This window comes from Dasypus novemcinctus, chromosome 1, assembly GCF_030445035.2.
Source record: "Dasypus novemcinctus isolate mDasNov1 chromosome 1, mDasNov1.1.hap2, whole genome shotgun sequence".
Lineage (NCBI taxonomy): Eukaryota > Metazoa > Chordata > Mammalia > Cingulata > Dasypodidae > Dasypus > Dasypus novemcinctus.
This window is the reverse complement of record NC_080673.1, coordinates 129349021-129370824: the sequence shown is the minus strand read 5'-3', so window position 1 is coordinate 129370824 and position 21804 is coordinate 129349021. Positions and strand designations below refer to the sequence as shown.

Genomic DNA, 21804 nt, shown 5'->3' with positions numbered 1-21804 from the left:
AACTTCCATACAGGATAAAGCAGAGAGAAATTCTCTCTTCCACAATTTGTCCACTTGCCCGACTTGAGACAATTTTTGATATGTATGCCTTACTGAGTATGAACTCCCTTTAATAAAACTTGGAGTAATTTTTGAAGTTTACTGAGAAACAGAAAAATCCCTTTGATTTTAATGTGGTAGCTTTATAGCTCACTTCCTTTCATGAATGTGGATATTTTCTTTTATTTCTTTTTAACTTTGTCTCTATTTAGTTTAATAGCAGTGAAAAATTTACTTGCTGGTTTTCTTCTATTTTCTACCAAAAGAAATTTGTGCTTGAATGAAGAGTGTATCTTAAAACCCTTGTTTTTCAGACAGGTTGTGCGTGCATAAAATAGGCACTACTATGTTGATATGTGATTAAATTCATAACCATTATTTATCTATGACTGTGACTATTGTTAAACTTAACTATAGCATATTCCTTTGTTGAATTTCAGTCTGCTTTGTAAAAATAACTGTATAATTGATATTTCATTTTTTAAATTTGTAAATTAGAATCATTGTCATCCAAGTTATTAGAAATGAGGAGCCAAGATGCCAGCTCATAGTTCCATACTCATTTTAAAATGGTTTGTAAAGGTTGAGGTATATTTGGTGACTTTCTCTGAGACAAAAGTGAACACTGAAAATAGATGAAAAACTAATGCAGGAAAAAGGGCGGGGAAGTGGACTTGGCCCAATGGAAAAAGGGCGTAGTAACTCCATGTTTGTAAAAAAAATTACCATCATGGAGGTAAGAGAACATACCAATTAAATGAAGATAACTCTATTTTTTGTTTACCTTGTTCTCCGTCATCTATGATAGTATCATACTGAACCGTTAAGTGTTAATTTGGGATAGTAAAAAAAAACAACTTTGTTTTAAAGTTTCTGATCATTTTACTCTTTTGTTTTACCTTGTTCACAAGAATGAGATTAATATGTATTTTAAGAAAAGAACTGATATAAATATTTACAAAATGACAAAAAAATGAGAGAGAAATTAAGACATTCTCAGATCTGAGAAAATCTGAGAGACTTCACCAGCACTAGACTGGCCCCACAAGAGATACTAAAGAAAGTTCTATCGTTTGAGAGACAATAGATGGAAGCTGCATGAAGAAATAAAGATATAATCATAAATCAGTGGTTTTAGACTTGTAATTTGTGACAAGAACTAAATGCTGTGGGGATGGGGGAATAGGAACATAGTTTGTATGTACTATTAAGGTTAAATTGGGGGAGCTTTTTACCACACTAATGTAAGATATTAATAGTGGGGAAATATATGAGAACTCTATGTACTGGCTGGTCAATTTTCCTGTAAATCTAAAACTGATAATTTAAAAAGTCTATTATTAGTAATTTTGAAAAACAGCATGATTATCTTTTAGGTTTTTGATATATATCATCAAGTTGTTCAACATCACCTAGCTGGTAAGTGGTAGAGTCAGTGAATAAATTAATTTACATTCCTCAAAGTACCTGCCTCATGACACCCTCCCAGCACCAAATCTAATGACTTTTATCAAACTTTGCTGATTCTATGGGCAAAATATGGTTTCTTATTTCTTTTTGCATTTCTTTATTCACTGAGGTTGAACTCTTTTCATGCAATTCAGCCATTTTCCTTAAGAACGTTCATACCCTTTGTGAATTGACTTTTTGTCTTTTTTTTTTTCCCCTCTTTGGGGTTCTTTTTTTTACTAAGCAATATTTCAACAGCTCTATCAATATAGTCTGCAAACAAAATAACCATGTCATGTTCCACATATGAAATTTTACCTTATTTTAAGATATTACTTTGAGTAGCTTGGGAACATTACAACAATTAAAGGTATATTCAAATGCCTGCAGAAAAAATGCTGAGCCACAAATTTTAAAAATGTATACATGTTGCTTTTTGAAGTCCTGTAATTCAGTCAAATGTCGGCTAAGCCAAGTGGTTAAGCATTTTAAAAGTTTCAGAGTAATTAAAAATGAGTTCTCCCCTTTTGTGCTGTTATCTGCACAAGAGTCAAATGCTGAATATGAATTCTTCCCTGTTACTTGCTAGAACTTTTGTTATTTATGGACAAGCAGGAATAAATGGGTTTTGTGTTGTTGAAGCAGGGATGTGGATTAGATACAGGGAACTTATTACTGAGGGAGGTAAGAAATAGTCTTTCATATAGAGACCTAAGAATAAGACTGTACAGCATTTCTATGACTGGCATGATTTAAACATAGTCCATCCTCCCAGGAGACTGGATGACCTCTCAAAGATACTTTTCAACTCTAATTTTTTCAGTCCTAAGAATCCACTCTCGGTGAGGTGCCTGAACTCTCTTATGCCAAGAAAAATGGAGGTGCTCTATAACCAATGGGCGTAGAGTATGCTGATTGGAATTGCAATATGACAAAAAGAGCATCTGGTATTTAGCCAAGTCTGTTTTTCTAAGGAGCTCGGTGTCAGTACTCTGTCGATATGGTCCTGTCATCCTACTCATTTCTACACCCTGCCTCACCCATTAATTGTCTGGATATTTCATCATTAAAATCTTTGAAGGAAAAATATCCCATCATGTTAACTTAAGGTTTTCTTTCTTCATCGCAATGTGTAGGCAACCAGGTAGAATAGGGATACAGGCCTAGAACATCAGAGGGGAAAGTGGGCAGAATGCCAGTAAGACTGAGAAAAGATTAGAGGCTGGGCTTGGGTGGGTGCAGAAGCAATGAATGCCAGTGAAGATGCAGTGAGGGTCTGGCAGAATCAGGCCACAACCCTGTCGTCTATTTTGTCTCTGAATGAACAATGGCTCAAGTGTGAACTTTTGTGCTACTGGCTAAAGAGCAGATGAAAAACTGGACAAAGATGAAACTGTCTTTTACCACCCACACTACAGAGTTTATTTGACTCCAAAATGGAAGCATATACCAGTCATATATTTTAATTCATTTAATTGAATTCATTTAATTCAATTTTTTGAGCCAATCATGGAAGATAAAAAGAATAATCGTTCCTTAAATGTATATTGCAAAGTGCTTTATGGTCTTCTTCTCAATTAATTTTTACAACCACCTATGAAGTGTGGGTATGTTTAGCCACAACATGCAATGATGAAACTGAGGTACAGTAAAGTCCCATAGTTTTAAGTGAAAAAATTGTGGAACTCAAATCTAGAGCATCTGAATCTAAGTCTCATGCTCTTTCTCAGATGTAGGAAATCCATTCAAAGTACTTACCTATCTAATAAATGTTGAAGGAGTTTTCACTAATGGGGCCTTGTAGAGATAGAGTGGTGATTGCAAGGATAGGAAAAGGGCAAGATCAGAGACGGAAAGTAAATAAAGTAACACATCCTTGCCTTGGGAAAACAAGTGCCAAATTCTTAACCAGTCTGTAAATGTAGGTTAAAATTTTTAGAAGATATATAAGGATATTGCTTGTAATTCTGATAAGTTCAATGATATAAAAAACAAGCAAACTATACAATGAAAATTAACTAGGAAATACTGATATTATTAGGAACAAGATCTACTTGTCAGATGTGGAAGCCACTGGGACCAAAAGAGTCTGAAGGGAAACCTGGTACCTCTTTAAGAAGCTGTACTGAAATTATTTAATCCCAGCTTAACAAGAAATCAGTCTTTCTTCTGGTCTGTGGAAAGCTGTGTTCCCATGAGATGAGACCTTTCAGGGAACAGCTGTCCAGTCTGCTCACCTAGGTGAAGGTATATGACCTTTCCCTTGGTGGAACCCAGCTCCTCAGACCCCCTCCTCTGCACAGATAGTATTATAGACTTTCTACAATTTTGTTTGAACAACTTCTAAGTTTTGTATAACCTTAAAGGTAAGGGAGCCCTTTCCACAGAGGAACGGAAATGCTATAGGATTAGATGATGAAGGTGATTATTGAACAGGCAGAGCCAACAAATTTAAAGATGAACAAGCTCAGCACAATCCCAGATTCCAACCCAAATCTAACACTTTCTTTTTGAGGTCATGTTTGTCTTTTGCAACCTTCCAGCTATCCATTTAACTCAAGTTGTTTTAGTTTTGTTTTTTTTTCCCCCCACTAAAACACCCTCTTATTTTTCATGTACTAGACATCTGGAAATCATGGAAACTTCTCCCAAAAGAAAGCAACATTAAGATGAAACTCCATCACAGCAAAACAAAGAGTCTTTGAAAAGAAAAATCAACTTACCCCATAGAATAAACCAAAATAGGGAGAGATGTCTGGTCTTAAAGTGCTGATAAGGGATAAGATCTCATCTTTGTAGCCCCATAGCAATTCGTGGACAGTGTGAGTCACAAACAGCTTCTGATTATAGGCTTTCAACATGGCCTTGATGAAGATGGTGAGGGAGGGAGTTTGGGCCCATTCCATGGCAGTCTGGGGAGTAAAGGCAAATTCAGAGAGCAGTGACCCCTCCAAAGCACAGCCACCCCATTCTCTTCTATCCCTTCAGCAAAGGTGGCTGAAAATGTAAATGTAAGGGTTGAGATTAAATAACTGAAAAAATAAGTCAGTGAGCGCCTCTCTGACTGCATATAATCCTTCAGATATTGTCTTTTTCTCGGTATTACATTTTGTAAATGTGACCTTAGCATCTGCAAATTCCAGGCCCTAGAAGCTATCCTCAGATCACATATCTCACGTGGAGAGGGAGGAGTTCTTGTAAATACATTGTCATTTTTGGCCACAAGGTGGCACTATAAGCCTCTGAGCAGGACTAGAGACTGGGAGCTCAATACAGCCTTCCACCACTATTCAGGAGTGCGTGGACCAATATGGGGCCTAATACCCTCCAGGTCGCGGGTCCATCACCAGGGTCCAGCTGTATTTGTAGCGGTCACCTAGGAGTCAGGTTGGGAACCTCAGAGGGCAGTGCTGTAGGGACATAAGAAATAATGTTTCCTGAGTCTCAAGTGTATAGTGTAGACATGATTATTAAATGGGATTGCCGTTCTAAACAGAGCCCCATCAACAGCCCAGTCTCTGCTATTTGGAAAGGGCGGAAAAGTCAATACATACTTTGAGAATTTTAAAATCCAAGATAAAAATCTGAACTAAGAACTGGTATGCAAATTCTACTGCTAGAGTTTCTAAACTAAAACAAGGGGCAAATATATATATATTTTGGCTACCAAAATATCCTAGGGACATAATTATTTTTACAAGCACTGTCTTGAATGTGCAGCAAAATATTGTGACAACAATTCCTAAAAGTTGCATTTTGTCACCATTTAAAAAGACTTGGATAGACCTTGAGAAAAATCTAAGATGAACTTTAAAGAAGGGAAGGGAAAATATCATTTTCTTTTTATATGTTTATTTTTGACATGATTTAATAGCTTCTACATGTAAAAATCAGAATTGCCTTAACTTAGCATTTTCCTTTTTTTCTAAAATCCACAATAATAATATTAAAATGCTTACTTACCACTACAGGAATATTTAATGTTCTAATCAAGTCAGTTTTAGGGTCTCCAACAGACAGAGCTTGTTCAAAAATATACGCCTTGTTGCTAACAGCAGATACTATTGTTCCATTATCTCCAAATTGTATATTTGCTTTGCTTCTGAGCTCTCTAAAAGAAAGAGAAGGGTTTTGTTTGAAAATAGGCATCACTTTAACAAATAAGACTTTTCCTTTCTTTCAGCACTTTTTAAGTTATTTTTAATATAATATTCCTACTATCACCACAACATGGTGGACTGAATTATGTTCCCCAACAAACACATGTTCTTGATCTTAATCCACATCCCTATGTGTGTGAACCCTTTGTAAATATGTCTTTTGAAGATTAATTAATTACATGTTGAAATGCTATTTAAAATATATTGGATAAAATAAATTATTAAAATTAATTTCACCTGTTTCTTTTTAGTTTTTTTGGAAAAAAAATTTATTACTGTATTTATCTCTCCCCACCCCCTCATTGTTTTGCACTTGCTGTGTCTATTCGTCTTTTTTTTTTTTAAGATTTATTTATTTATTTATTTCTCTCCCCTTCCCCACCCCCCACCCCGGTTGTCTGTTCTGTGTGTCTATTTTGCTGCATCTTCTTTGTCCGCTTCTGTTGTCAGTGGCACGGGAATCTGTTTCTTTTTGTTGCGTCATCTTGTGTCAGCTCTCCGTCTGTGCAGCGCCATTCCTGGGCAGGCTGCACTTTCTTTCACGCTGGGCGGCTCTCCTTATGGGGCGCGCTCTTTGTGCACGGGGCTCCCCTACACAGGGGGTCACCCCTTCGTGGCATGGCACTCCTTGTGCACACATCAGCACTGCGCATGGGCCAGCTCCACACGGGTCAAGGAGACCCGGGGTTTGAACCATGGACCTCCCATGTGGTAGCCAGACGCCCTAACCACTGGGCCAAGTTCGCCACCCTGTTCATCTTCTTTATGTCTTTAGGAGGCATGGGAACCGAACCTGGGACCTCTGATGTAGGAGAGAGGTGGGTTATTGCTTAAGCCACCTCGTTCCCTGCTTTGTTGAGTCTCTCATCATGTTTTCCTCATGTCTCTTGTTGTATCATCTTGTCGTATCAGCTCACTCAGCCTGTCACATCAGCTCGCTGTTCTGCTTGTCCTCTTTAGGAGGCACCAGGAAATCTCTGCTCCCTATTAATTGTGCCTCTCATTATTTTTTTCTTCTTGTGTCTCTTGTTATATCAGCTTGCTGCACCTGCCCGCTATGCCAGCTCACTGTCTTCTTAGGAGCACCAGGAACTGAACCATGGACCTCCCATGTGGTAGGTGGGAGCCCAATCACTTGAGCCACATCCACTTCCCAGTTTTTTGGTTTTTTTAATGTGATGTCTAGAAAACTTAAAATTTCATATGTGACTCACATCATATTTCTATTGGAAAACACTGATCTAAGAGTTTATAATTCAGACATAGGAAGGTATTAGGAAGCTAGACTTCCCACCTCCTCCCTAAACCTTTCCTGACCATGGCACAAGGGGATTCTTCCCATCCCTGAAGACCCCTAGAGCTTACTGTCTGTACCATTTTTTTTAATAAATCAACTTTATTGATACATATTAACAAAGCATACAATTCACCCAAAGTGTACAATCAATGGTATTTGGTATATGTACCATTTTTTTGGCACTTAGTTAAAAAAAATATTAAATTGTGATAAAAAGATATTAAATTGTGAAGGGATTATCTTTTGCCACAGCTAGTTAAAGTAAGCAGGCCTGAAGAAGCTAACAAAAGTAAACTAATGGCAGAGACTTGTATGTTATACCTCTTTATAACTCTTAAATCCTTAATTTTAAAATAAAAACAGACAAGCAAATAATAAATGCATACATACAGATGTGTAAAACAGATATGTCTTTGTATCTCTTATAGCACAAAGTTATGCACAGTAATAATATCTGACCTTTGCATAGCTCTTCAAAGGGTTTAACCGACATGATTTAATTTTGTCTCATTTAATCCTTACAACAAGCCTGGAGTAGAGAGAGAGCAAATATTCCTGCCCCACAGGACACAGGGCACAGATGGGCACTAGCAGAGCAAGAACTTGAGCCCAAGCCTTCTAATTTGAGCATAGTGCTCTTTCTTCCCTGTCTAGCCTGTGGATTTAATAAATGCCTATGGAGTAAAATCAATGAATGCTTCCAACAAAAACCAAACCTACGTAATTATGAGAGAGAAAAAAATTGCACACCCTTCCAGTTTAGGAGAAAGGGGTATATTAAAAATGACAGAGATGTTGTGTTAAAACACTTTATGTGATGCATTCCCCCCAGCGTGGGACACGACACCTGGGGATGAGCCTCCCTGCCACCGAGGGATCACTACCACATACCAGCTGAAGAAGCAACTAGAAAATGACCTTGAATCAAAGATTCAATGCGGAACAGCAGAATATACCTGTCTACATATAATAACATGACTTCGGGAAGCGGTTTGACCTAATGTAAGGGGGAAATGGAAAGGAGAAATGAGATTATAAGGCTGTGAGTCTCTAAAAAAGAGTCTGGAGGTTGTCAGAAGGAATACCCCTATGTACAACTGAACAGAGTCTAAGAGACAGATAAGGTAGATACAACCCCAGGTATTGGTTCTTTTGAGGGATAAAGAGACCCACGGGTTCTATGGTCATGGCAGAAGGGGTTCACTGCCATGACAGATGGCCCTTCTTTGGAGCTGGTGTTTCTGCGTGATGGAAATGGACTCAGAGGGGATCTCTTTTCACAAGACTTGCATGCTACTTTATTGGAATTGTAGTTGGTGCTGGGTTTAAGATATATGTAGGGGATTTGAATCTCTGGACTGATAATATGACACCCAGGCCCAGAGCCTCAACAGACTTCAGCTCCTACACTTTGACTTATTGGACTTACTCCACTCAGCTAACATGGAGTTGAAGAAGGTCAACCACCACAACATGGAGCCTAGAGTGTCTACAACTAGAAGCGGGAAGAGTGCATCCAGTACCCATGTGCAATCTAAGCCCTCACTTGACATAGGTGTGCAATGGACACAACCAATCCAATGTCCACAGAGAAAATGTGGAATGGGTGTGGGAACGGTAGCCATGGGGGCTGCTGGGTGTGGGGAACGGGAGGAAGAGATGAGATGTGGAGGCGTTTTCGGGACGTGGAGTTGTCCTGGATAGTGCTTCACGGACAATTACGGGACACTGTAGATCCCCCCAGGGCCCACTGGATGGAACGTGAGAGAGTCTGGGCTATGATGTGGACCACTGACTATGGGGTGCAGTGATGCTCAGAGATGAACTTACCAGGTGCAATGGATGTATCACGATGATGGGATAGAGTGTTGCTGTGGGGGGAGTGGGGGGCGGGGGCGGTGGGGTTGAATGGGACCTCATATATTTTTTTTAATGTAATTTAAAAAAATAATAATAAATAAATATTTAAAAAATAAATAAATAAATAAAACACTTTAGAGTTTGGGTTCGAGGATGTTTGCAGTACACTTTTGGTTGCTGTGCATCCATTCCCCCTTCTCTTGGTAATAGTCCCTGATTCCCTTTCCTCTCCTCCGAAGCTGTGGTGGGACTGTCAATGAAGGAGTGGTGTGGGACCAGAGCTCAACCACTTCCTTTCCCTTGGCCTGTCAATCCTGAGCACTCATGATGTAAAACACGTGGGAGGATCAGATTCCAACCTGTGGTGCGCAAAGGGTGTGGTCATCAATAAGTCCCTCTGGCCAGGATCTTTAAAACTGTCCTGGACCATACCCCTTTCTTTCAAGCCTCATCCTCTGATTCTGTAACCCACTCTAAATCCTTCAAATAAATTCCCTTTTTACTTATATTAACCAAATTTAATTTTTACTTAAATTTGTTTGTAACCAAAAACTACTGAGAGACACCAAAACCCTGCCTTTTTATAGATGAGAACACTGAGATTCAGAAAGTAATCCAGGACTAACCAGATGGTGTCAGAACCAGTTTAGAATCCTGGTCTCCTGACTCCACATCCATAGTTGTCTTTGACTCTACAGAGAAGTTCATTCAAATATGAATTGTTCACACAGGTACAGGTACACCAACATTCACAGCTGCATTATTCACAATGGCCAAAAGGATGAAACTATCCAAGGGTCCATTAACAGATGAATGCATAAATAAAATGTAGTATATGACCACAACGGAATATTATTCAGCCATAAAAAGGAATGAAGTTCTGATACATTAACTGTGAAAACAGAACATTAATGAAATGAACCAGACAGAAAAGGACAGATATTGTATGATTCCACTTAGATGAAGTATCTAGAATAAACAAATTCATAGAAACAGTAAATAGAATAGAGGTTATCAGGGACTGGGGGTGGGGAGAAAGGGGGAGGTATTGCTTAATTGGTAAAGAGTTTCTGTTTGGAGTGATGACAATGTTTTGGTAAAGGATGTGATGAGGGTAACACAACATTATGAATGTAATTAATGTGACTGAACTGTATACTTTAAAATGGTTAAAATGGAGACATTTATACCATATGTTTTACCACAATTTTTTAAAAATCCTGATTTGCTAGAAGATGGAGGAGAAGAGATTTCAAAGACAAATCCCGGCCTCAGTAAAGGCTGGTGCCTGCAGAGGACACACGTGCCATTCCTATTCACTCACCTTACCCCGAAAGCCTCCCTGCAGAGAAGATAAGGAGAAACAACTTTCCCTCTGTGGCTGTGTATGAGTGTGCTTAGGGTCCCAAGTTGACCTAGCTAACCACTAAGGAACTAGAAGTAGAAAAAATAACCAAAAGGTGAAAAACAATTTGCACTCAAAGAAAGGCAGGTAAGGAGAACCTAGTGCTGGGATTGAAATAGGTCCAGTAACCCAGGGGTGAACTTTGCCCAACATTTTCTCACTAATGACAACATTTTTCTCACGATGACCCTGCCAAGAACTTTTTTTTAAAAACTAAGCCCTAGGGGTCATGGCTCTAAACGCCTGAATAATTCTAAACCTAGGACCTACTTAATTTGTATTTATATTTACTGACTTTGGAGATTTTTTACTTTAAATGGATAAATTTAATTCTCTCAAATAGCTGATCGTGTCACTCAACAGTAAACACATGGTATCTCTCAGCAGCCTGGGCTCTGTCACCAACCACCCCAAGTCACAACTGGCCAGTGGCCTTTACAGAGTGGATCTCCCTAGAGGAAGGCAGTGCTCCCAGGCTATGAGAAGCGGCCTCACTCTCCGCAGAGACAAAGAACACTAAATGGACTAGCAGCAAGGGGCCTTCCTCTGAAAACAACATAGGATAGTCAGAGGATGCCCAAAATGTTTCTTCTCCCAAGCATTCCTGTCACTCCGGCAGCCCTAAGGAGGCCACAGTTCATGAAGATGGGGTTAGAGTAAAATACCAGTAAGCTTGGTTACCCAAATCTCCCCCACAGCTGATCCAAAAAACAGTCAACCTCAAGCAGGGAGGTCCCCTGAACAGCAGACTGAGAGCCAGAAGCGACCTGTTATTGTCTTACAGTATCTGAAAAGACCAAAGGAATTCCAGAGATAGAAACAGGAAGGGAGGGAAGGAGGGAGGGAAAGAAAACAGCAAAGCAAATCTTGAGTCTAGGCAATTAAGGTTATATTTGAAAGGGTCTGGTATGGTCCCCAGCAGATGCTCATAAATTATAGTTGATGCTGAATGCCCCCAGCATTACCGCCTCAGATTGTAGTATAAAGTTTTGATGGTCCCAGTCATTATGAAAACGCTGAGTTTTGTTCCATGCATTTATTCTGGCAGGAAAGTATTACTAATTTTAGAAATATTTTCTTTAAAATAATTTCTGTTACAAGGGAAAAAAACGTTATTTTAAAAAAAATTTTTTAACTCTTAAATGTTTAAACAAAACAAAACTTCAACATCATAGAAGCCAAAACAACCTAAGATAAAGAGCAGAGATCAAAAGGAATCCTTTCACAATTAGCTATAAAATTAACATTCATGCAATACCTAATTCCTCAGAGATGTTTGATAAATTGGATGCGTAGAACACTACCATATAACCTTATTTTTCAGTCATTTCCATTCCTTTGTTCATTTGTCCAATTCTTCTTTGTTGATAACATTGAGTACAGTGGATAGGAGGTGGGTTGAGATCTGACTGCCAGGCTTTGAATTGTATCCTGGCTTCATCAGTTACTAACTAGCTCTGCGACTAAGGACAAATTACATATTGCCTCGGTGCCTCAGTTTCCTCATTTGTAAAAAGGAGATGACAATATACCTATCTCACAGGGCTGCTGTGAAAATCAAATGCGTTACTCCACATAAAATACTTGGAACCGTATCTGGCACGCAATAAATTCTCAGGAGCATTTGCCATTGACACCTCGATGAGGGGCTTGGAGAGGTGTTAAGACGCGGTTTCCGCCCTCGGGGATTCACAGGGGGAACGGGAGCCGTCATTTACCCGGCCACCTCACTCTGGCTCGCGCTGCGCTGGGCTGACTCGAGGGCTAGCGGGGCGCGGGGAGGGCGGCGGGGAGGGCGGCGGGGAGGGCCCGGGAAAGGGCGTCCGAGGAACGCGCGGCGCAGGCGGGTCCCGGGGCCTTCCTGACAGAGCCAGGCCTGAAAGCCCGGAACGCAGGGCGAGAAAGCTGTGCGTAGGGCGGAGCCACACTACAGCTCCCGCGAGGCGGGGCGGGACCGAGAAGTGAGAAATGGGCCACAGAGGGATGAAACATCCGCGAAGAGCGGAGCGCGGGAGGAGAGCCAGAGGGCAGGGCGCCGAGGAGCGAGCGCTGAGGTTTCATTAACTTTCTGTTACCACCGCCTAGTCGACTAAACGGAGGACTGAAAACCCGGAGCCCAGAGCAGGACCCTGAGGAAGACGAGTGAGTGGAGCAGGGCAGGCCTTCGCCCCCTTCGTTGGGGAGGTGAGCAAGTGAAGTGGCTCCGCGTCCCGCAGGCTGGGCCGACCCGCAGCCGGACCCGCAGGCGGTTCACCTGGTGCTGCCACAGGCATCGGAAAGGTGTGAGGATGCGTCTCCTAGTCTCCTTTGAGCAGTTCAAGGATTTTTAAAAACTAAGTTATCTACAGACTTTCGTTTTTATTTTAAGAAAACAAATACATTTTGAGCTACCAATTTAAATGGCGTTATCAAAGAAAATGAGTCAGGGTTAGAAAAAGGGATAATGGTGTTTCTGAATTTTCTATTATCTCTTTGATTTTTTTAAAAAAGATTCATACAGCTTGACTCAGAGATGAATTAAGCATCAAGAGGCTAAGAGGACAGAAAAGTATAAACAAAGTTCCCACCTTTGCCAATTAGATAAGAAATGTGAAAAAATGACACTATAAGAAAACATTTGATTATCAAAATTCTGAAGAGTACGGCATGTTAAGTTCAGAAAGGACAGAAAAAAGTTCATAAAAGAGTACACTCGACTACACATAAATTTTAAAAATTAGAAAGGCAAACTGGAAAAACAGCTGTTGCAAATGTGACAACTGTTTAACACCATTATTATACAGCGTATTTATACTGTTTATACAGATCACAGAGTGCTGTGAACATACCAGAATGTCAGGTCAGGTAAATGGGCAAAGGACATGGACTGAAAATTTGGAAACACAACTGGTTCACAAACATGAGGAAAACATTCAGTCCTTGTGGTAATCAAAAGATAAAATGAGAATCGATATACATGCCCAAAACGAGTAGTAGTATGTCACTCTACTGAGCACTACCATTAAATTTTATTTTTATAAACGCCAAGACATACATGGAAAAATATTTATGAAGTAATAGTAAGTGAATAAAATATCTACACTATATAGATACATAAAAAGTATGATAAAAACGTAAAAATAAAATTCGCCCATGGAAAAATACCTGGGAGAACATCCACTAAAATATTAGCACTGGTTATCTTTGAGACAATAAACCATTGTGGTTTTCCTTCTTTTATTTTACTACATTTTCGAGTTTTCTTTAGTGATTATATAGTCCTTTTATAATACAAACTATAATTTAAATTTTTATGATAATGCCATATTATGATATTGTATATGATTACTACTTCATAATCCAGTATTACTTAATGATCAATGAATAATTAAAAAAACACTTATGGTAAAGAAAAAATAAAAATATTTTTAAAAACCACTTATGATATATAACCCACACATCTTTTTTCAAACAATCAAAGTAGTAATACCAGCCTAAAATAGAAATGAACAATCAAAATAGTGAAAATAATAGGGAAGCAGATGTTGCTCAAGTGGCTGAGCGCCTGCTTCCCATGTACAAAGTCCTGGTTTCAATCCCCAGTACCTCCTAAAATATAAAAAATAAACTATTTTGTGTGATCTATGTATCTTTAAAGAAAAACAATAAAAATAAACTATATTCAAAATGGAGATATTTAATGGGATATTGTAAATTTAACATATACATCATGGAAACAATGAAAATTAGTTGAAAGAACCCTTTGACTTTTTTTAAAATCCTCTCTCTCTCTCTCTCTCTCTCTCTCTCTCTCTCTCTCTCTCTCTCACACACACACAAACGTTTTGGAAGTATCAAATATAAATTTGATACACATTATAGGCAAATATCTTACTAAGCAAATAAGGCCTGTTAACCTTTGGCTTAACAGACATGCTCAAAGTCATGTAAATAATGCACTACACTCCTTAAACTAAATTGACTGGTTTTTATCTACAGGTGGAATTGCAATCATCATTTTCTAAATGCATTAATATTCTGAACTCACCATGCCACCACAAACGTGGAAGTTTTGGGAAATGCCACTGTGAGGCTTAGGTTGTTCTTGTGTCAGATTAATCAGGCCCTCCACAGCCTGCCTTGGTCTCCACCCCCCACCCCCATTTCAGAGATTTTCCCACCACCAGACCAATCCATATTAACAGTAAGATTGACCTCGTGCCCTCCCCATCCTCTGCCCCAAGGCCCTAATTAGGCTGGGAGGGAACTGGTACTGGAATATCTTGTTTTTCTTGTATAGCCTAAACAACAGTATAATGAACCATTAAATAAAAATAACTGGCCACCTCACTGGGAGTTGCCAGGAGCAGCCACCTTTCTAAAACATGGCAGGTGTTTTTTTTTAAGATGAAAACTGACCAAGGGGAATGGATGTGACTGAAGCAATTGAGTGCCAGCCTCCCACAAGGGAGGTCCTGGGTTTGGTTCCTGATACCTCCTAAAGCAGACAAACAAAACAACAAGCAGACAATGAACAAAAACAATGAGCGGATAATGAACAAAAACCAAAATGAGCAGAGAGTGGATGTGACTCATGAACAAAAACCAAAATGAGCAGGGAGTGGATGTGACTCAAGCAGCTAAGCCTGGGCGTCCTGTGTGGGAGGCCCCAGGTTCACATCCCCATAACAACTCCTTAAAGAAAAAAAAAAAAAAACAAACAAACAAGGAGCAAGCAGACAAATGAGTGAAAACAACAAGCGAACCGATGACAGAGCCATGGGAGTGCGGGGAAGGGGCTGACCAAGGACAGGACTTTCTAAGAGAGCAGAGCAGTCCCAAAGAGTTACAGTTTTTGCAACGTTTAGTGATTAGCTGGTCTTAGTCTGGTAGAAATAGTCTATTAAAGATGGATGAGTATCCTATACTAACCAATGTATATTATCTACTTCCCACTTTATAAGAACCCCCTGTGTAAACTGGAATCGTACCATCAGCCAATCAAAACACTTTCTCACTTGTTTCTTGTTGCCCTATTTAAGTTTCTCCTTTCTACCCCAGTCAGTGGAGCGCTCTTCTACTTTCTGGATGAGATGCTGCCCAATTCATGAATTTCTCAAGCTGTGATATCCTTATTTTCATGTTGTTAAAAAGTTCTTCTTTATTCACAAGTCATGAGTGACAGATATCAGATACAATAAATGAGAAAAAGCAAATATAGAGACCCACAGGCCCAATAGAGGCACTGAAGTCTCCCTAAACAGCTGTATTTTCTACAAACCCCAGATCTCACAACCCACTCAACCCAGATGGAAACTCTCAGCAGGTTTGCACTGCAGATGTGAGGGTCCACTCCTAAGCAAATACATTAGGTCAGTGACATAATGACCCAAAAGACATTTTAGGTGAAGAATATCAGGTTTCCTTGAGGTTATGATTAGGGAACCCACATCTTTTTCTCAGGCAATGAAGGTAATGACCAGAGGAAGAGGCCTAGGAGATCCAGAGGAAAAATTAGGATTTTTCTTTAGTTCTCAGGAACATCCCTGAAAGACGGCAGAGTCTCCCCATTCATCCTAAGGAATTCTGTTTAAAAATTTAAAAAGGAAAAAAAAAAGCAGTGTCCTCCTGGTTCAACTTCTAATTATTCCTGAGCAAGACAGACTCAGCTGCAGGCATGCTCTACCCTACGAACAAAGATTCTTAAGGGAAAAAAAAGGCATATGAAAATGATTCTTAATATGAGGACCCATTTTTTAAATTCCTTCATGTAACAAAAGGGTTCATCTTTACACTTCACACAACAGAATACACATTCTTCTGTACCTGGATTGTTCTCCAGAAGACAGACCATATCGTAGGTCACAAAACAGGTCTCAATATTATTAAAAAGTATTGAAATCAAACAATGTAACTTCTTCAACCACAGAGAATGAAACCAGAAATCAATAACAGAAGGAGAGCGAATTCACAATTAATGTGGATATTAAGCAACATACTCTTGAACAACCATCAGTTAAAGAAAAAATCACAAGAGAAATTAGGAAATATCTTGAGACAAATGAAAAACTTTTATAAGGGATGAAGAAGGTAATTATATATTAATAAAAGGGGCAACTCACTAGGAAGAAATAACGATATCTAATATTTATGCACATAATCTAAGTGCCCCAAGATACATGAAACAAACACTGGCAAAGCTGAAGGAGACATAGATGTCTCTACAATAGTAGTTGGGAGACTTCAATACACTACTCTCAGTAATGGACAGAACATCTGGACAGAGGATAAATAAACAACTTGAATAATATGATAAATGAACTAGACCTAACAGACATCTATACAACACTACACTGCAAAACAGCAGGATATACATTCTTTCCAAACACTCATGGATCCTTCTCCAAGATAGACCATTTGTTGGGTAACAAGACAAGTCTAAATAAATTTTTAAAGATTGAAATTATTCAAAACACTTTTTCTAATCATAACGGAATGAAGCTAGAAATCAATAATGGATGGAAAAAGGGAAAATTCATAAATAAATGGAGACTAAACAACACATTCTTAAATAATCAGTGGGTCAAAGAAGAAATTACAAGAGAACTTAGGAAGTATCTTGAGACGAAAATGCGAATACAACATATCTAAACCTATGGGACACCGCAAAGGCAGTGCTCAGAGGGAAATTTATGGCCCTCAATGCTTACACTGAAGAGGTAAAATTGATGCTCTAATTGCATACCTTGAGGAACTAGAAAAAGAACAGCAAACTTATCCAAAACCAAGCAAAAGGAAGAAAATAGTAAAGATCAGAGCAGAAATAAATGAAATCAAGAACAAAAAAAACATAGAGAGAATCAACAAAACCAGAAGTTAGTTCTTTGAGAACATCAACAAAATCTAAAACCCTTATCTAGACTGACAAAGAAAAGAGGGAAGACTCAAATAAATAAAATCAGAAATGGGGGGAAGGGGGGACTTTACAACTGACCCCACAGAAATAACAGAGGTAAGATGATACTATGAACCACTGTATGCCAAAAAACTAGACAAATTCTTAGAAACACACGAACCACTTAAGACCCTAGAAGAAATAGATCCCAACAATCACAAATGAGGAGATTGAAACAGTCATCAAAAACCTCCCAAAGATGAAAAGCCCAGGACCAGACAGCTTCAAGGGGAATTAAACAATTATTCAAAAATGATCTAATGTCAATCTTGCTCAAGCTCTTCCAAAAAATTGAACAGGAAAGAATGCTACCAAACTCATTCTATGAAGCAAACATCACCCCAATACCAAAACCAGATCAAGATACTATGAAAAAAGAAAATTATAGACCAATATTTAATGAAAATAGATGCAAAAATACACAACAAAATAGTTGCAAACAGAATCCAAAAACACATTAAAAGAATTACATACCATGATCAGTGGGCTTTACTCCAGGAATGCAAGGAAGGTTCAACACAAGAAATTTATAACTATAATAAACTACATTGATTAATTGAAGACACAAAAATCACATGATCCTCTCTATTGAGGCAGAAAAGGCATTTGACAAAATACAACACACTTTCTTGAAAAAAAACGCTCCAAAAGATAAGAATAGATAAGAATATGGTAAAGTACATAAGTGAGAAACCTAAAGCTAGCATTATACTCAACAGAGAAAGACTGAAAGCTTTCCCACTGAGTTCAGAAACAACACAAGGATGCCCACTGTCACCATTGTTATTCAGCATCGTGCTAGAAGTCCTAGCTAGAGTAATTAGGCTAGACAAAGACATATAAAGGCACCCAGATAGGAAAGGAAGAAGTAAAACTTCCTCTATTTGTTGATATGATCCTATATCTAGAAAATCATGAAAAACCCATAACAAAGCTACTAGAACTAAGAGATGAGTTCAGCAAAGTGGTGGGACACAAGATTAATATGCAAAAATCACTAGCATTTCTATAGACTACTGATTTGCAATTTGAGGAGGAAATCAGAAAATAAATTTCATTTATAATAGCAGCAAAAATAATCAAATATTTAGGAATAAACTTAACCAAGGACATAAAGGACCTGCATTCAGAAAACTACAAATCATTGCTAAAAGAAACAGAAGTGTGCTCAGCGCAGCCAGTGTAGTGGCACAAGGAAGAGGATGGCCAAGGCCTCAAGACAGGCTCTACTGGGGGGAATACGCCAAGAGTGGGTGCACCTCCTCCAAGAAATGTGGAAATAGCATCCCGAAGGCCTCACTGTGGATGGCCATGATGGTGCAGTCCACCATTTTGGCAGGAAAGTCCCACACTGGAACCACTTTTCCTGCTTCTGGATTGTTGGTCACTCCATCCAGCACCCTGATGTTGAAGTGGATAGGTTCTCTGAGACTTGGTGAGATAACCAGAAGAATATCAAGAAGATCAGGGGGTATGACGTGCTAAAGCCAGGAAGGAAGTGGCAGCAAGACAGAGAAGACACTGGGTGACTGCAGCAGGGTTTGCCAAGTCCAAAAGAACCACGTGAAAGGGTGTGTGGAGAAGATAGAAAAGGGCCAGAAATGCCTGTCCAAAAAGATGCTGGATGTGGAGAAGCCACAGACTGGCACCACCAACTGCTGGTACCACCTACACTGCTTGGTCAGCAGCAGGAAAAGCTGGGCTTCTGGCTTGAGTATAGCACCAGACAGCTCCAGAGCTTCAGCCTCCTCACTCTGGAGGACAAAGAAGCCCTGAAGAAGGAGCTCCTGGGAGTCAAGAATGAAGGAGGGAAGCGAACTTGGCTCAACTGATAGAGCATCTGCCTACCACATGGGACGTCCAGGGTTCAAACCCAGGGCCTCCTTGACCCGTGTGGAGCTGGCCCATGAGCAGTGCTGATGTGCGCAAGGAGTGCCATGCTATGCAGGGGTGTCCCCCACGTAGGGGAGCCCCACGTGCAAGGAGTGTGCCCCGTAAGGAGAGCCACCTACAGCAAAATAAAGTGCCACACACACAGAGAGCTGACACAGCAAGATGACACAACAAAGAGAGACATAGATTCCCAGTGCTGCTGACAAGAATAGAAGCGGACAAAGAAGAAGACACAGTGAATAGACACAGAGAACAGACAACCAGGGGTGAGAGAAATAAACAATATAAATAAATCTTAAAAAAAAAAAAAAAAGAAAAAGAATGAAGGAAAAAGAAAAGGTGATGAGGTGGATGGAATTGATGAAGTGGCCAATAAGAAATCTAAAAAAGGAAAAGAAGGGAGCAGATGTGGCTCAGGTAATTAGGCGCCTCCCTCCCACTCTGGAGGACCTGGGCTCAGTTCTCAATGCCTCCTGAAAAGATGACCAGCACATAACAAGCAGACACAGAAATGCAAACAATGAGGGGTGGGGAGAAACGAACAAACAAATAAATAAATAAAATCTAAAAAAGAAAAAGACAAGATAGTAAGCTTGCAAAGGCCCCCAAGGCCCAGAACGACCTGATCTGGAACATCAAGGACAAGCGAAAGAAAGTGTGCTCAACTAATATCCTGAAAGAGCTCCTTATACTCAACAAGCACCAAGTGCCTTCCGGGGAGTTGGTGATCTTGGACCCGTTGCTGATAGGATGGCATTTGGGGACCTCCTTCCCTGTGAGGAATGTTCAGGCCAGCTGGTCTAAGAGCCATGCTTATTACTGTATCGGGGATGTCGCTGCCTTGCCTAGACCAAGTGTACAGTCAAGACACAGACACCCAGCCGAAAGGAATGGGTGACCCCAAAGGAATTCCAGGAAATCTCTTACCTCAAAAAATTGAAAATCAAAATGCAGGACCATTTACTCCCCCCAGAGACCAGTGTCCCAGCAGCAGAGGGTTCAGGAAGCCTGAACCCTCGCAGACGTCGGCAGCCATCTTTCTCCAACACGTGAAAAGAGACTTTGGTAAGGGAAGTAACTGATGCTTTATGGCCTGGTATCTGTAAGCTCCTACCCCAAATAAATACCCTTTACAAAAACCAACCAATTTCCAGCATTTTGCATCAGCACCCCTTTGGCTGACTAATACATATGCTAATAAAATGAAACATTTTTTAAAAAATTATGAAACTGCAGGACACAAACAGTGAACCCTAAATTAAACCAAGGATATAGTTTATTAACTACATACATAATATAGTACAATTATGAAAATGTGCTTTCATCAACTATAAAAATGTACCACATTAAAAAATTAGATAAATAAATAAATAAATAAAAATGTACCACATAATACAAGATGTTAATACTAGGGTGGTATATGAGAATCATGTATTTTATGCATGATTGTTCTGTAAACCCACAATTTCTCTAATAAAAATAAATAAATTTTAAAAACATGAGGACCTGCATGTTTTTAAAAATTCCTTCAGGGAAGCAGATTTGGTTCAACTGATAGAACATCTGCCTACCATGTAGGAAGTCCAGGATTCAAACCCAGGGCCTCCTGACCTGTGTGATGAGCTGGCCCACACGCAATGCTGACACACGCAAGGAGTGCTGTACCACATGGGGGTATCCCCACACGTAGGGCAGCCCCACACGCAAGGAGTGCACCCCGTAAGGAGAGCCACCCCACACGAAAAAGGCACAGCCTGCCCAGGAGTGGCGCCGCATACACGGAGAGCTGACGTAGCAACACAAAGAGACACAGATTCCAAGTGCCACTGACAAGAATGCAAGCAGACACAGAAGAACACACAGCGAATGGACACAGAGAGCAGAACAGACAACACTGGCGGGGTTGGGGACGGGGAAGGGGAGCGAAATTAAATAAAAAATAAAATTCCTTCATGTAACAACTGTGTTCGTCTTTGTAATTTTAGATACTAATTTACACAGACTAAGACAATTCACTTAGATGAATAATAATAATAGCAACATTTAATTAACAATTATGTGCTAGGCATTAGTGTGAGAACTTTATATAAATATACATTCACTGACTCATTTAATTTTTACATCACCCTTATGGTAGAAGTCCTATTTTTTTTAGGAGGTACCAGGGATTGATCTCAGGACCTCATACATGGGAAGCAGGCGCTAGACCACTAAGTTACATCCACGCCCCAATGAGAGATGGTTTTTTCGTTTGTTTGTTTTTGTATTGTTTTTAGGAGGTATCAGGGATCAAACCTGGGACCTTGTACATGGCAAGCAGGTGCTCAATCACTTGACCCACATCCGCTCCGCTGGAGGTTCTATTTTTATACCCATTTTATAGATAAGGAAATCAAGGAACAGAAAGCTAGTAAAATTGGGGAGAAAATGTAGCTGAAGTGGTGAGCACTGGCTTCCCATGTACAAGGTCCTGAGTTCAATCCCCAGTTCCTCCTGAAAAAAAAAACAACAACTAAAGAAACATAGTAAAGTGGTGGTGGTATTCAAAACAGATCATCTGACTCCAGAGTCAGACTGTGAGAAACCACGCCCCCATAGGAACTGAGATTTTTATCTCTGATTTCCCAGCACGAAGAATAGTACTGATTCATAATATAATATATGATTGAGTCAGGAACCATCTATTGAGTAATTGATGATGGCAGAATTGTGAGGCATTTTTACTATTCAGTAGTTTCCAAGGAGAAAGATCTTGCTGTCTGCTTCT

At 39.7% G+C, this 21804-nt stretch overlaps 1 protein-coding gene across 1 annotated transcript in view; it reads right to left on the bottom strand.

Moving 5' to 3' along the window:
- SCARB2 (scavenger receptor class B member 2) overlaps nt 1–21804 on the bottom strand; it is a 92862-nt gene that overhangs the window by 29710 nt on the left and 41348 nt on the right. The window contains exons 3-4 of the mRNA XM_004472584.4: nt 5452–5599; nt 4212–4400 (exon numbers count right to left, since the gene is read on the bottom strand). Of these exons, the coding sequence (XP_004472641.1) occupies nt 4212–4400; nt 5452–5599 (337 nt within the window). The remainder of the gene's footprint in view (nt 1–4211; nt 4401–5451; nt 5600–21804) is intronic.